General features: G+C 41.8%; 1 protein-coding gene across 2 annotated transcripts in view; it reads left to right on the top strand.

The window, feature by feature from the left end:
• MYO5B (myosin VB) overlaps window positions 1-11437 on the top strand; it is a 333332-nt gene extending 321895 nt beyond the window's left edge. For both annotated transcript variants that reach the window (XM_070779031.1, XM_070779032.1), the window contains 3 exons: window positions 891-1065; window positions 2833-2913; window positions 11078-11437. In XM_070779031.1, the coding sequence (XP_070635132.1) occupies window positions 891-1065; window positions 2833-2913; window positions 11078-11230 (409 nt within the window). In that variant the 3' untranslated portion in view covers window positions 11231-11437. The remainder of the gene's footprint in view (window positions 1-890; window positions 1066-2832; window positions 2914-11077) is intronic.
• Window positions 11438-13940: the final 2503 nt, after the last annotated feature.

Genomic DNA, 13940 nt, shown 5'->3' with positions numbered 1-13940 from the left:
ACCTCAGCCCACCCCCAGGGGAGGGGACACCCCACACGCCAGCTCCACTCACACACGGGGGACATTTGTCTCTGAAAATGACAGCCAAATCCAAGTGGCCGTCCTTGTCACAGGCAGTGTGTGACTCAGATCCATCACTTTTTTATTTGTTGATGAAAGTCATCACATACCGAGGAGGCGGCTGCTGCTAATTCGCATCAGTCGTGTCCGACTCTGTGATACCCCATAGACAGCAGCCCACCAGGCTCCCCCGTCCCTGGGATTCTCCAGGCAAGAACACTGGAGTGGGGTGCCACTGCCTTCTCCAATGCATGAAAGTGAAAAGTGAAAGTGAAGCCGCTCAGTCGTGTCCGACTCTTAGCGACCCCATGGACTGCAGCCTACCAGGCTCCTCCGTCCATGGGATTTGACAGGCAAGAGTACTGGAGTGGGGTGCCATTGCCTTCTCCACCGAGGAGGTGAACTTGGTAAACAAATCAGTTCAAAGCTCAAATATTTGCAGACTTTATAAAGGTTGTAAATATGATTTGGCTAGGTTGGAGAGAAAAATCAATGATTTAAGAGGCATGATGGCTCACCGGAGTACAAATATGTTTGCGAATGTTAAATGTAAGTTGTTTTAACTCAGTATAGTTAATGCCTCTTTTCTTCATTAACTTAGTACAGACACTTTAGGCACTTCATCTTGGCTTGGTTTTAAGCACCCACTCATTCCGCAAACAGTTACTGAGTGCCACATACTTGTCACGCTCTTGCCCACATGAGAGAATCAAGAGGAGGAGAGTGATAACACTAGTGGTAGCTGGGCTGCAGAAGAAAGCCATGAGGTGAGCTCGTCCCAGTGAAGCAGGAGGACAGGCATCACAGGGTGCACTCTTCCTGTGTCTAAGGTACAACATTAGTCAGCTGGAGGAATGGCTTCGGGGAAGAAACCTGCACCAGAGCGGAGCTGTTGAGACCATGGAACCCCTGATTCAGGCTGCCCAGCTCCTGCAGTTAAAGAAGAAAAGCCCCGAGGATGCTGAGGCCATCTGCTCCCTGTGCACCGCCCTCAGCACCCAGCAGGTACGGTCACTGTCAGCCAAAGGGACTCAGGGCCAGGCCAGCTTCCGTTCCAAGTCAAAGGTTGTTTTCAAAGCACTCTGGGCCTTTTTCTGCCCTGGTGATACAGTCCTGAAAGTTCAGTCTATTGGTTGTTCCTGCATGAACCAAAGATACTTTGGTCTGCCAGTAACCCTCTGGTCTTTCTTATTTACTTAGAAAGATCAGGTAGTCAAACCCACAAAGCATCAAGCTTAAGCACAAAGGTTTTTAAACACTTAGAGAGAGTTCTGGAATGTCTCTCACCACAAAATTTAAATTTCTTTCAGAAATTGGGAGTAGCATCTGTCTTTTGGCGTTAAATTGTTTCCTTTACAACTATAATTCCATTACATTTGTATTTTCACTTAGACTTCATATGTGTTATTTTATTTTATTTTTTTATATTTTTTTATTTAGCTGCACCAGACCTTAGTTTCAGCATGCAGGATCTTCAATTTTTTAAGTGGTGACACGAGGGATCTTTAGTTGTGGTGTTCCAACTCCTATTTGCAGCATGTGGGAAGTACGAGTTTCCTGACCAAGGCTAGAACCCAGGCTCCCTGCATTGGGAGTGTAGAGTCTTAGTCACTGGACCACCAGGAGAGTCCCTACATTATTTTAAATAAAGTCAGTAAGCATCTGACTTTAAATTTTCTTTCCTTTTCCCCCTAGAAGTTGCATTTATACTGGGTCTCAGTTGCAGAGATAGTTTGTTGTTGCCATTCAGTCGCTAAGTCACGTCCGACTCTTTGTGACCATATGGACTGCAGCACACCAGGCTCCTCTGTCCTCTACTGTCTCCCAGAGTTTGCTCAAGTTCATGTCCATTGACTAGGTGATGCTATCTAACTATTTTATCCTCTACCACCCCCTCTTCTTTTGCCTTCAAGAAGTACTACATCTGTCAAAAGATAAATCCTGTCACATAGGTGACCTTGCCCTCCATCATGAATGTGCCTGTTTAGAAATGGGCCCATCACAGGGTGGGGGTGCAAAATGAGACCAGCATGAAGAAATCGGGATTTTCCATATTAAATCATGCACCTTCTCTCTGCCCAGCACCTAAAGAACAACAGAATCTAAATTCACTATTGCAAGTAAACATACATTTCCTTACCACCTCCATTAGATACTCAGAGATGAATACCAAGCTCTTAAAAAAGCTGCTTCCTTCTATACGTGTTTACTGAAAGTTTTGAAACTTAAAATTTTGCTTTCATAAGTTTATTCCTAGACTGTACCTGGTACCGCTCTGCCACTGGGCAGGCCACTTCCCCCACACAAAGAAGTACCTTCTGTTTAGATAGGAGAAAAACCTGCTCTTTAGTAAGTGATTTTGGGGGGTGGTGAGAGATAAGGAAAGTGCTGTTAAGACCTTTGTTATAAAAGGTAAGATACCCAGAACTCTTTTAATGAAACCTTTAAGGGGCTAGTAGATAAGGCGCTGAAGACTTTAGGCCAACAGTTTCCTAAAATCCTCATTAATTCATAAGTCACAGAGCATGGGGGAGGGTTGGGCAGATATATAGGAGAAAGGAGTCGGTAAGAGAGCTCAGATCTCCCAGGCAGAGCTTTGGGACCCTAATTTACTAAACGTGGATGCCTCAATGTCAGTCCAGCTGCACCTGAATTGTGGGTCTTGCCCACAGAGAAGTGTTCTCTGGTGCCAATATCATATATTCTTTAAGGTTCAAAAGTGATTTTAGGTTCATTTAGCTCTGTGCTAAACTTTTGTTTTTATTCCAACAGATTGTCAAAATTTTGAACCTTTATACCCCTCTGAATGAATTTGAAGAACGGGTGACAGTGGCTTTTATACGAACAATCCAGGTGAGTTTTAAAATAGTAATCAATTTTATAAGTCCTAGGATAAAACATGGAGAAGGCAATGGCACCCCACTCCAGTACTCTTGCCTGGAGAGTCCCATGGATGGAGGAGCCTGGTAGGCTGCAGTCCATGGGGTCGCTAAGGGTCGGACACAACTGAGCGACTTCCCTTTCACTTTTCACTTTCCTGCATTGGAGAAGGAAATGGCAACCCACTCCAGTGTTCTTGCTTGGAGAATCCCAGGGACGGCGGAGCCTGGTGGGCTGCCGTATATGGGGTTGCACAGAGTCGGACACAACTGAAGCGACTTAGCAGCTTAGCAGAGGATAAAACAAATAAAAAAATTGGTAGTTGAGAGTTAACCTAGTTTCTCTTTATTAGTAAAATACTGCTTCCATTATAGTCTAGAGGACCTTACATTCTTAGGTTTTCTCTTTTGGTAAATAACCTACCATATATACAAGGAGACTGAACTTTAATAATCTTCGCCTCTTGGATTTTACATTGTTTAAGTATTATTTCATTGACCATTGTGTGTGTGTGTGTTAAGTCACTCAGTCATGTCTGACTCTTTGTGACCCCATGGACTATAGCCTGCCAGGCTTCTCTGTCCATGGGATTCTCCAGGCAAGAATACTGGAGTGGGTTGTCATTCCCTTCTCCATGGGACCTTCCCAACCCTGGGATCAAACCTGGGTCTTCTGCATTGTAGGTAGATTCTTAACCATCTGAGCCACTATGGAAGCCCCAGTTTACCACTAGCAAGTTGCTAAACTATAACACAAAGTGGAATTAGAAAGTAAGCAAAATGTCAACCCTACCCATAAATGAAATTAAGAAATACTGTTGTTTTGTTTTGTTTTTAATGTTTATTTGGCTTCGTTGGGTCTTGTTGCGGCCTGCAGGACCTTTGTTGTGTCATTCAAGATCTTTCCTTGCAGCTCATGAACTCTTTGGTTTCGGTTTGTGGGCTTAGTTGCTCTGTGGCATGTGGGATCTTAGTTCCCTGACCAGGGATCAAACCTGCATCCCCAGCATTGCAATGCAGACTCTTAACCGTTGGACCACCCGGCAAGTCCTAAGAAATACTGTTTTAAGGAAAAAAAAAAAAGAGCTCTTAAATCTTGACTCTTACAATATATAAGAGACAATATTTACCCTTAGGAACATTCTTGAAAGCAAGCATATTAAGGGAAATGATTACTTAAATCTGTCTTAAGAGTTTGTGAATGTTTACCTAAAGATGAGCTTCCTAAGCTGAGCCCTCAGTGATCTGTGCTGAGTGCCTAATCTTCATGTGTGACTGTAGCTGACAGCATCTAAAGGATGAGTCACATCAAGATTAGTCCAAAAACGGCGAACACTCCTCCCATCAGTACAGGTGGGGAGCACCCTGAGGAGACACAATACTTTTTCAAACTTTTAAACTGTCTCTTCAGCTGGCGAAGTAACTGTCAGTCCGAATCAAGGATAAAAAGAAATGGGAGAAAGTGATTAGAGAAGGAGGCAGGAAAAGCAGAAAAGAATAAATTACCTTGAGCATCATGTATAAGTAGAGAAGAGAGGCTGAAGGTCAGGGGAGGGTGCCAGTCAGATGGAAGCTTGTTCTGTTAAGGGCAGAGGGGGAAATCCAGTGGTTTGTTAAAGATTTGGGTCAGAGAGAACCAGGCAGAGAGTCACCTCTATGGATGTTGTATCGTCAGCTGCTGAAATGACTGATGGCAGAAGCCACTGAGTTCTCTGACATGCCACTATTTTTATGGAGAGCTGAGAATTTACACAAAGCAGAGGGCATATTTCTTAGACAGTCTTTTTTTTTGCTTTTAGATATCTGAGACACATTAGAGGGAGAGCTCTAACTGCTTATAAATTGGCACTGTATATAAGAAGACAGTTCAGGCCAAAGGTCAAAGAATATGAGCCAAATCACACTTGGGGTTTAAGGCAGTAGGAAAAAGGCAGTGGAAGTTGGTCAGATAGTCTCTGGAGACACATACAGTGAGATTCTGAGTCATCCTTAGCAGTCAATTCTCGAGTCCATCAATTCTGTCAAAAAAATGTTGTGTGCGTGTGTGTGTCTGTGTCTGTTTGCCAGCTAGGGTTTTGGTTTTGTTTCTTCCTACACAGTGCTCAGAGGAAAGGCTGGGACGGTTCATGCCATCCTCCTGTACTTGAACCTTATGTAGGATAAATACAAGTTGCTTTTGCAAACCATTTGCTAGGACAAAATATGCTGATGTGTAAGAATGATTCCTGTGAAATGACTACCTTGTGAATTTTAAATAAATACATATATACCCTTTGCTCCTGAATTGTAGTATAGGTATTATTTTCTTTTTTGTCCCATTTTTATACTCTCCTTTAAATCCTTTACAATTTCTTCAAACCTTTTAAAGTGCAGAGCCTACTGCTAACTCTAAGGTGGAGAATTTAAAGGGTCTTAAGTGCTATGAAAAAATTTTAAGAGCCTGTTGCCATTTTACATTTATGCACATTTTCTCATGCTGTGCGATGGCTTTGTAGTAATAAATGCAGCAAAGCTTGGAGCCAGCTGAGTGCTGAGCTAGCAACACTCCTGGAGAGACTGCTCTGACAGGATCACATGAAAGCAGCCCTGTGGTATCTTAAGTTAGTGAAGTTACTTATTCATCCTTAAACGTCCTTGACTTTTCTGAACTTCTTTTCCTATCATTTCAAACTACTTTTTCAAACTTAAAATTACTTTATAAATTTGACCCATCTTTCAAGATACCAAACCTCATGGGTGTTTTTAAACTTGACACCTGGAAATTTAAACTGTTTTCCTTACCCACGTTCAACTCTACGGGTTCTTCTGCCTTCTTAGAAGCATGTCACAGTCCTACACTCATGCAGATTTCATTCTAAAAACCCTGTTTCCTAGCACTTTTCAAAGGCTACTGCATTGCATATTTATTGACCTCACCCCTTGCTTCAAGACGTAAGAAAATAGAGATGCTGTGTTAAAGTCAATGTAACATCCACACATGGGATTCACTTAGCAGATAAATATCCCTTGTCTTCTCTAAAGGGCAAATGATGAAACCTCTAGAAGGTTACAGAATATCAAAAATATTGTCACTATCTGGCATCTGGTCCCATCACTTCATGGGAAATAGATGGGAAAACAGTGGAAACAGTGTCAGACTTTATCTTTTTGGGCTCCAAAATCATTGCAGATGGTGATTGCAGCCATGAAATTAAAAGACGCTTACTCCTTGGAAGGAAAGTTATGATCAACCTAGATAGCATATTCAAAAGCAGAGACATTACTTTGCCAACAAAGGTCCATCTAGTCAAAGCTATGGTTTTTCCAGTGGTCATGTATGGATGTGAGTGTTGGACTGTGAAGAAAGCTGAGCACCGACGAATTGATGCTTTTGAACTGTGGTGTTGGAGAAGACTCTTGAGAGTCCCTTGGACTGCAAGGAGATCCAACCAGTCCATTCTAAAGGAGATCGGTCCTGGGTGTTCTTTGGAAGGACTGATGCTAAAGCTGAAACTCCAATACTTGGCCACCTGATGCGAAGAGTTGTCTCATTGGAAAAGACTCTGATGCTGGGAGAGATTGGGGGCAGGAGGAGAAGGGGATGACAGAGGATGAGATGGCTGGATGGCATCACTGACTCGATGGACGTGAGTCTAGTGAACTCTGGGAGTTGGTGATGGACAGGGAGGCCTGGCGTGCTGCAATTCACGGGGTCGCAAAGAGTCGGACGCAACTGAGTGACTGAACTGAACTGAAAGCAATGATGGTGCCTTGTCCCAACAGGAAAAGCATTTCTCATACTTGAAGTTAATGTGGGATGACCTGTGTTTTCAATCAGGATATATTGATTTTCCTATTGGCAGGACTCACAGTTAGTTGCCTTTGAATAGTTCAAAGTTTGATGGTGTGTGCCAGACTCAAGGAAGAAAGGAAATTTATCATAAAGAGATAAATTTCGTATCATAAAAAGAACAGCAAACAACATAGCACTTGCCAAGTACCAGAGGCTGCTCTGAGTGCTTTCTTCACACACATTTACTCTCTTGAGCCTCATAACCTAATGAGTATACTCTCCCCACCTCATCTTTTGCCATGTGTTTTTCTATTTTAAACCATTTTTAAGTGTACAGTTCAGTGGCACTGACTATATTCACAATGTTGTGTAACTATCACCACTAATCCCAGAACTTTTTCATCATTCCAAACAGAAACTTAACCCAATGAGCAATAATTCCCTATAATTCCTTTACGTCAGCCCCAGATAACCTCTATTTTACTTCCCATCTCTATGAATTTGCCCGTACTAGATATTTCATGTAAATTTGTCCTTTGGGGTCTGGCTTATTTTACTTACAGTATTCTTTGGGTTCATCTGTGTTTTGCTATATAACAGGTAGCATAACATCATTCCTCTTTGTGGTCGAATAATAACCCCTTGTGTTTATATATTACATTTTGTTTATCCATTTGTCTGTTGATGGACCCTGGACTGCTTGTTTATTGGGGGCAGTGCTTTCATTAACATTGGAGTACAAATATGAGTACTTGTTCTAAATTATTTTAAGTGTATCCTTGGGAGTTGAATTACAAGTTCATATAGTAATTCTGTGTTTAAATGTTTGAGGAACTACTTCAAACACCGTTTTGCATTCCCACCAGCAATGCATGAAGTATATACATCATTCTTATAGTTTTGTATGTTGAACCACCCTTGCATTCTGGGGATAACTCCAAATTGGTCATGTATGTTTAAGTCTACCTGGTTTATAGTGGTATTCATTGGCCTCTGTTTGCTCTTGATCTTCCACCTGGTGGTTCTATCCATTATTGAAAATGAGGTAATGAAGTTTCCGATTATTATTATAGACTTATTTCTCCCTTCAGTTCCTTCTATTATTTTGAGCTCTGTTGACAGATGCATATATATAACTCATATCTTGATAGATTGAGACTTTTATGCATATATAATGTCCTTCTTTGCCTCTTGTAAACTTTTCTAACTTGAAGTGTACTTTGTATGACAATAATACAGCTGTATCAGCTCTTTTCTGGTTACTTGAAATATCTTTTTTCAAACTTTTACTTTCAATCTTTTTGTGTGTCTAAAGTGAGTCTTTTTCAGACAGTGTGTAGGTGACTTTCTGAAAATCCTTTCTGCCAGTCCCTGCCTTTTAATTGCCTTTATGTTTCCATTTAAAGTATTGCTGATCAAAGACTTACTTCTGCCATTGACTGCTTGTTTCCTGTATGTCTTATATGTTTTGTGTTTCTCAGCTCTTTCATCACTGTCTTGTGTGTTTATTTCTTGTAGTGAGGGTATCATTTTGATTCCCTGCATCTCTGCACACTTTTGGTTATTTTCTACTTCTTTATTTGTATTTTTGGCTCTGCTGGGTCTTGTTGCTTCACGTGGGCTTTCTCTCGTTGCAGCGAGCAGGGGTTACTCTTCACTGTGCTGCACATGCTTTTCATTCCAGTGTCTTCTCTTGTTGCAGAGCACAGGCTCTAGGGTGCATAGGCTTCAGCAGTTGTGGTGCGTGGGTTTAGTTGCTCCACGGCATGTCGTACTTTCCTGGAGGAAGAGGAATTGAACCCATGTCCTCTGCATTGGCAGACAGATTCTTAACCACTGGACCACCAGGGAAGTTTCTGGTTATTTTCTTAGTGGTTACTGTGGTGATCACCATGAATGTCTTCAACCTGTAACAACCTAGTTTAAATAATATCCACTTGGTTCCAATAGTATATTGAAACCAAGTGGATGCATGCATCCATGCATCTCCATCTGCTATGCATCTCCATCCCTCTTGATTTATATTGTTATTGCCACAGATTACTCCCGTTAAACGTGTGTACCCATTAACAGAAATTTATTCTTACTTTCTGCATTTGTGTAAGTCATACAGGGGACAAAGGTGCTGCAAAACAAAAGTGTAATGCTGGCTTTTACATTTACCTGGCTTCCCAGGTGGCGCTCATGGTAAAGAACCTGCCTACAATGCAGGAGACACAGGAGATGTGGGTTTGATCCCTGGTTGGGAATATCTCCTGGAGGAGGGCATGGCCACCCACTCCAGTATTCTTGCCTGGAGAATCTGATGGACAGAGCCTGGTGGGGGTTGTAAAGAGTGGAATCCCATGGGGTTGTAAAGAGTTGGACATGACTGAAGTGACTTAACACACAGCTTTACCAGTGTTATTTTTTTTTACGGTTTTGAGTTACCGTCTAATGTCCTTACATTACATTTCACCCTGAAGGACTTTCTTTAGTTACTGGTAAAATTACTTTCTTTAGTTACTGGTTACTGGTAACCAGCTACTTCTGCTTTCGTTTCTCTGGAAATGACTCAGCTGTCCCTTGGTATCCAGGAGGGATTGGTTCTATGACCTCCATGGGTACCAAAACCTGTGGATGCTCGTCCTTTATATAAAATGGCAATTTTATATTTATATTAAAAAAGTGTTTGCATATAACCTATGCACATCTTCCTGTACATTTTAAATCATCTCCAGATTACTTATTATATGTAATACAATGTAAATACTATGTAAATAGTTGTCAGCATATGTCAAATTCAAGTCTTACTTTTTGGAACTTCCTCAAGTTTTTAAAAAATATTTTTGATCCGTGGTTGGTTGGATCTACAGATTCGGAACCTGTGAATACAAGGGGCTGACTGTAATCCTCCTTCATTCTTGAAAGACAGTTTCTCCAGATATAGAATTCTTGGTTGACTAGAAGAAATTATTTCAGAAATTAAAATGTGTCATCCCACTGCCTTCTGGCCTCCATGGTTTCTGATAAGAAACCCGCTTTTACTGAGGATAAGTTACGTGATGAGTTACTACTCTCCTGCTGTTCTTTGGATTCTTTGTCATTGGGGTTTGATACTTTGACATAATGTGTCTCAGTGACTCTTTTTGAGTTTATTCTGCTAGTTTGTTGAGCTTCTTGGAAATATATCTTTCATCAGATTTGGGAATGTCGTCACTATTTCTTCAAATAGTTTGCTATCCCTTTCTCTCTTCCCTTTTTCTGGGACTCCTGTGATGTACATTTTGGTCCACTTTATGGTGTCCCACAGGTCCCTCAGTCTCGGTCCACTTTTATTCATTCTGTTTTCTCTCCCCTCCTCAAACTGGAAAATTCCATCTGCTCTGTTTTCAAGTTTACTGGTCATTTCTTCTGCCTATTCAAGTCTTCTGTTAGACCCCTTTAGTAAAATGAACAATTCCATTTTAGTTATTATACTTTCCCTAAAATATCTAGCTCCAAATAGAGGGTGAGAGGGGAGGGGCTCTGTCCCCTTTATATCTTCCAACTGATGTCATAAAGGAAGCCACTGTATCCCAAGAGAACCAAAAGCAAGGCAGACATCTGTGCCAGTCCTTCAGGGAACTACCAGACCAACCAGAGCGCACAGCCCCAGAGCTTCGGAAGGCAAGGTCTCCCTGCCTGCCCGGGCACCAGCCATTTGCTCCAGGACTGGGGGTTGCTGTCCCTGCAACTGCAGTGTGTTTGGAGAATGGGGGATGGCAGCCAATGCACATTGCTCTCTCAGCAAAGATCTCCAGGCTCTCCTTTATCAGGCACTTTCCTGGTTGTTTTAAGCATCCAGCCAGGTTCCAGAGTTATAAGACAGTTGATGCCAGTCTCTCTTTTTCTAGCTCAGTGGTAGCTTCAGTGGAGGGACTGACCCCTGGAGGTTCCTGTTCTGTCATTTTGTGCAATATCACTCTCCCTTTTCCTTTTTAGAGATGAGGAAACTGAGGCAGAGGAAGGTTCAGGAGCTCGCGCAAGGTGGTGCCAGGATTAGAGCTCAGGTTAACTGCCTCCAGAGCCCATGTCCTCAGCCCTTTCACCATACCGCCTCTCCACGTGATTTGCAGCTGAAATGTATTTTTCTATTCTCCCTTAGATGGAAAAATTTTAAAAGAATGCTAGAACTGGAGAAACTAATGTCATCTGATCTCCAAACAGGCCTAAACCAAAGCCTTTCTCCCTCCAAATACCTCAGGGAGAGGGAGACCACATTCTCCTGAAGTCCTGCCTAGTTATTGTAACAGGAATATTCTTGTGATTCGTTTTTGTGAATTCACCAAAACTGGCTCTTTTTAGACATAGGCAGTGTTTTACATGGTCTTATCCTTCCCCGCAGGCACAACTGCAAGATCGGAATGACCCTCAGCAGCTGCTATTAGACTTCAAGCACATGTTTCCTGTTTTGTTCCCGTTTAATCCATCTTCTCTGACCATGGACTCAATCCACATCCCAGCATGTCTCAATCTGGAGTTCCTCAACGAAGTCTGAAAATGCACATGCCAGAGCTTGATTGCCAGTGAGAGCACGAAGGAAGTACATAGGACAGTGAAGTGAATTTAAGAATCTGTTAAAATCTGTAAAAGGAGATCAGATCAAAGTTTGAGAGCCTGTGCAGAGTGAACTATACAGAATAAGACACATCTGTCATTATATTTTGTACCTACTGCTCAGAATAAAAACACTTGAAATATGGAAGATTTTTTTAAAGTATGATTTCGGTCTAAACAAATTCATATCATAATCCATAGCCACCAAGCAGTCCCCATGGCCATATAAAAGGTGCCAGTCTATACAATAGAAACTGCCTAGTTTTGATCTTTGGACACAATGAGAATTTCCAAAGTAAGATGACATTAAAAATAATGTAAGTCACATAAACTGCCTTCAGAGGGCTTTTAACAAATCATGGTATGGTTAAGCATGATACTGTCAAATAGCAAGTGACATTTCCCCACATCAGCACACTACAGGTGTGGATGGGTTTATGAGGAGATGTTTTGAGGACAAACATATAGACCTGGGCCTTGTGAAGTTTCCTGAAGATAATTTTAATGCCTAGTGATGCAGACAATGGTGTAATTGACCTCCAGACTAAACAGTTTGATTATTGGTTTCTGAAGTAAAATTAGAAGACTTGGTCCCTAATATACTCAGACCTATTTGTGTGGTCATGAATTTATAGAGTAATTGTGCTAAAAATGCTACAGTTCCAAACATAAAATGTAAGCAAATAGATACTATTATTTCCAATGCTAGTCCAGTGCACTTCCTGAGTCAACAAAACTTTCAAAAAAAATCAATATAATCTAAATGTTAGAAAATAGTAACAAGTCTTATTTTATTAGATTAAAAATCAAACAAGTCAGTATAAAAGCATTTAATCCCTTAATGCCATTATACCTCCAATGAGAGGTATAATTACGTATTATGTAATGCTCCTAGTAAGGAAAGCAAACTTCATCTTGACAATTTGACAAATTGAAAAGCCTTTTTAAAAAATCAGTTCAGGTATTATTAAATTATTATCCAAAAGTTTTGGGTGCTTGTGTGTGTATGTGTATGTGGTTTTTTTTTTTAAGAGAATAGCTTATGTCAACTTACCCTTTTCAGGTTATTTTCAACATTTTTCAAAATTACTACAAAAAATTGTAAATATCTCTGCTTTAAAATAAGGATTAAAAAAAAGAGTATTCAATGATAATATTACAACAGATTTTATGTGTTTACTGCTGGTTTCTTCAACAGCAGACATTCAGTTAGAAAATCCTAACTTTTTACTACTTTTTCGTATTTCTGGTAGATAACTACGCTCCTTCCACAGGAACAGATGGTGTTTGCAAATCGTAGAAGAGCCTCTGTGCTGCATCAAGAAGATAAAATTTCTCCACAAAGTACAAGTAGAACCCACACACCCCACCACCTTTTTACTCAGCCTTTCAACTTAAAAGGCTCTTAGAAATACAACACACTCCGAGCACTAAAGAGTCCTGTGTGCGGAGCCCTCACAGCTTGGCTTCCTTGTAATTCTCCTCACCCCATGGGCGGAAGAGGCACCACACCCGGACGAAGACCACTGCCCAGCAGGTCCCAACCCGAGTCGTCAACATGACCTCCACACTGAACATCAGCCTCCTCTCGGGTGTCCACACAGAGTTGTGCCTTCCCCTCCCCCCCAGATAAAGTCACACGATACGACAACCCGGACCCACACTCTTCAGCCCACATGGTGACTACATTTGGAAGACCAGTCTAAACCAACTGGGTCTATGGCTACCTCTTTTTAAAGTTGTTTATTATGTATAATTTGCTTTTTACTGCATTTTAGCTTAAAACTTAGTTTCATGTAGGGCCTATTCTTAACCTTCTAGAGAAAATGAAATGCCTCATTAGAGTGGTAAGGAATTTGAAAAGCAGTGATTCCTTAAAAGCAACAGCTTCCCTGTCCTTGAATGTGTTGTATTAGTTGCTCAGTCACGTCTGACTCTTTGTGACCCCATGGACTATATAGCCCTCTAGGTTCCTCTGTCCATGGAATTCTCCAGGCAAGAATATTGGAGTGGGTAGCCGTTCCCTTCTCCAGGGGATCTTCCTGACCCAGGGACCAAAGCCAGGTCTTAGCTCAGCTGGTAAAGAATCTGCAGCAATGCAGGAGACTCTGGTTTGATTCCTGGGTCAGGAAGATCCCCTGGAGAAAGGGATAGGCTACCCACTCCAGTATCCTTGGGCTTCCCTGGTGGCTCAGATGGTAAAGAATCCACCTGCAATGAGGAAGACCTGGGCTTGATATCCTGGAGAAGGGAACAGCTAACCACCCCAGTATTATGGCCTGGAGAATTCCATGGAGAGAGGAGCCTAGCAGGCTACAGTCCATGGGTCGCAAAGAGTTGGACAGGACTGAGTGACTTTCCGTTTCTTTCTTTCCTGCAGGGCAGGCAGATTCTTTACCATGTGAGCCGCCAGGGAGGCCCTTAAGTGCTTATGCTCGCATCTCTCCATCCCTCTGGGTCACTACCTTTGCTGCCACTGCCAGTGATATGACAGACCTATCAGTGGCTAGTCATTGGGTGCCAAGCACCCACGGAATAAAACCTTGGCCAGTGGAATAAATGGGGTGGGGGAACTTATGACCACTTCCCTACTAAGCCTAAGAAACGGTAGATTGAGTTCTCTTCCAAAGGTAAAGATATTTCACTGGAGC

The sequence above is a fragment of the Bos indicus genome, chromosome 24, assembly GCF_029378745.1.
Source record: "Bos indicus isolate NIAB-ARS_2022 breed Sahiwal x Tharparkar chromosome 24, NIAB-ARS_B.indTharparkar_mat_pri_1.0, whole genome shotgun sequence".
NCBI classification, from domain to species: domain Eukaryota; kingdom Metazoa; phylum Chordata; class Mammalia; order Artiodactyla; family Bovidae; genus Bos; species Bos indicus.
This window is presented reverse-complemented; position numbering and strand designations above follow the sequence as displayed.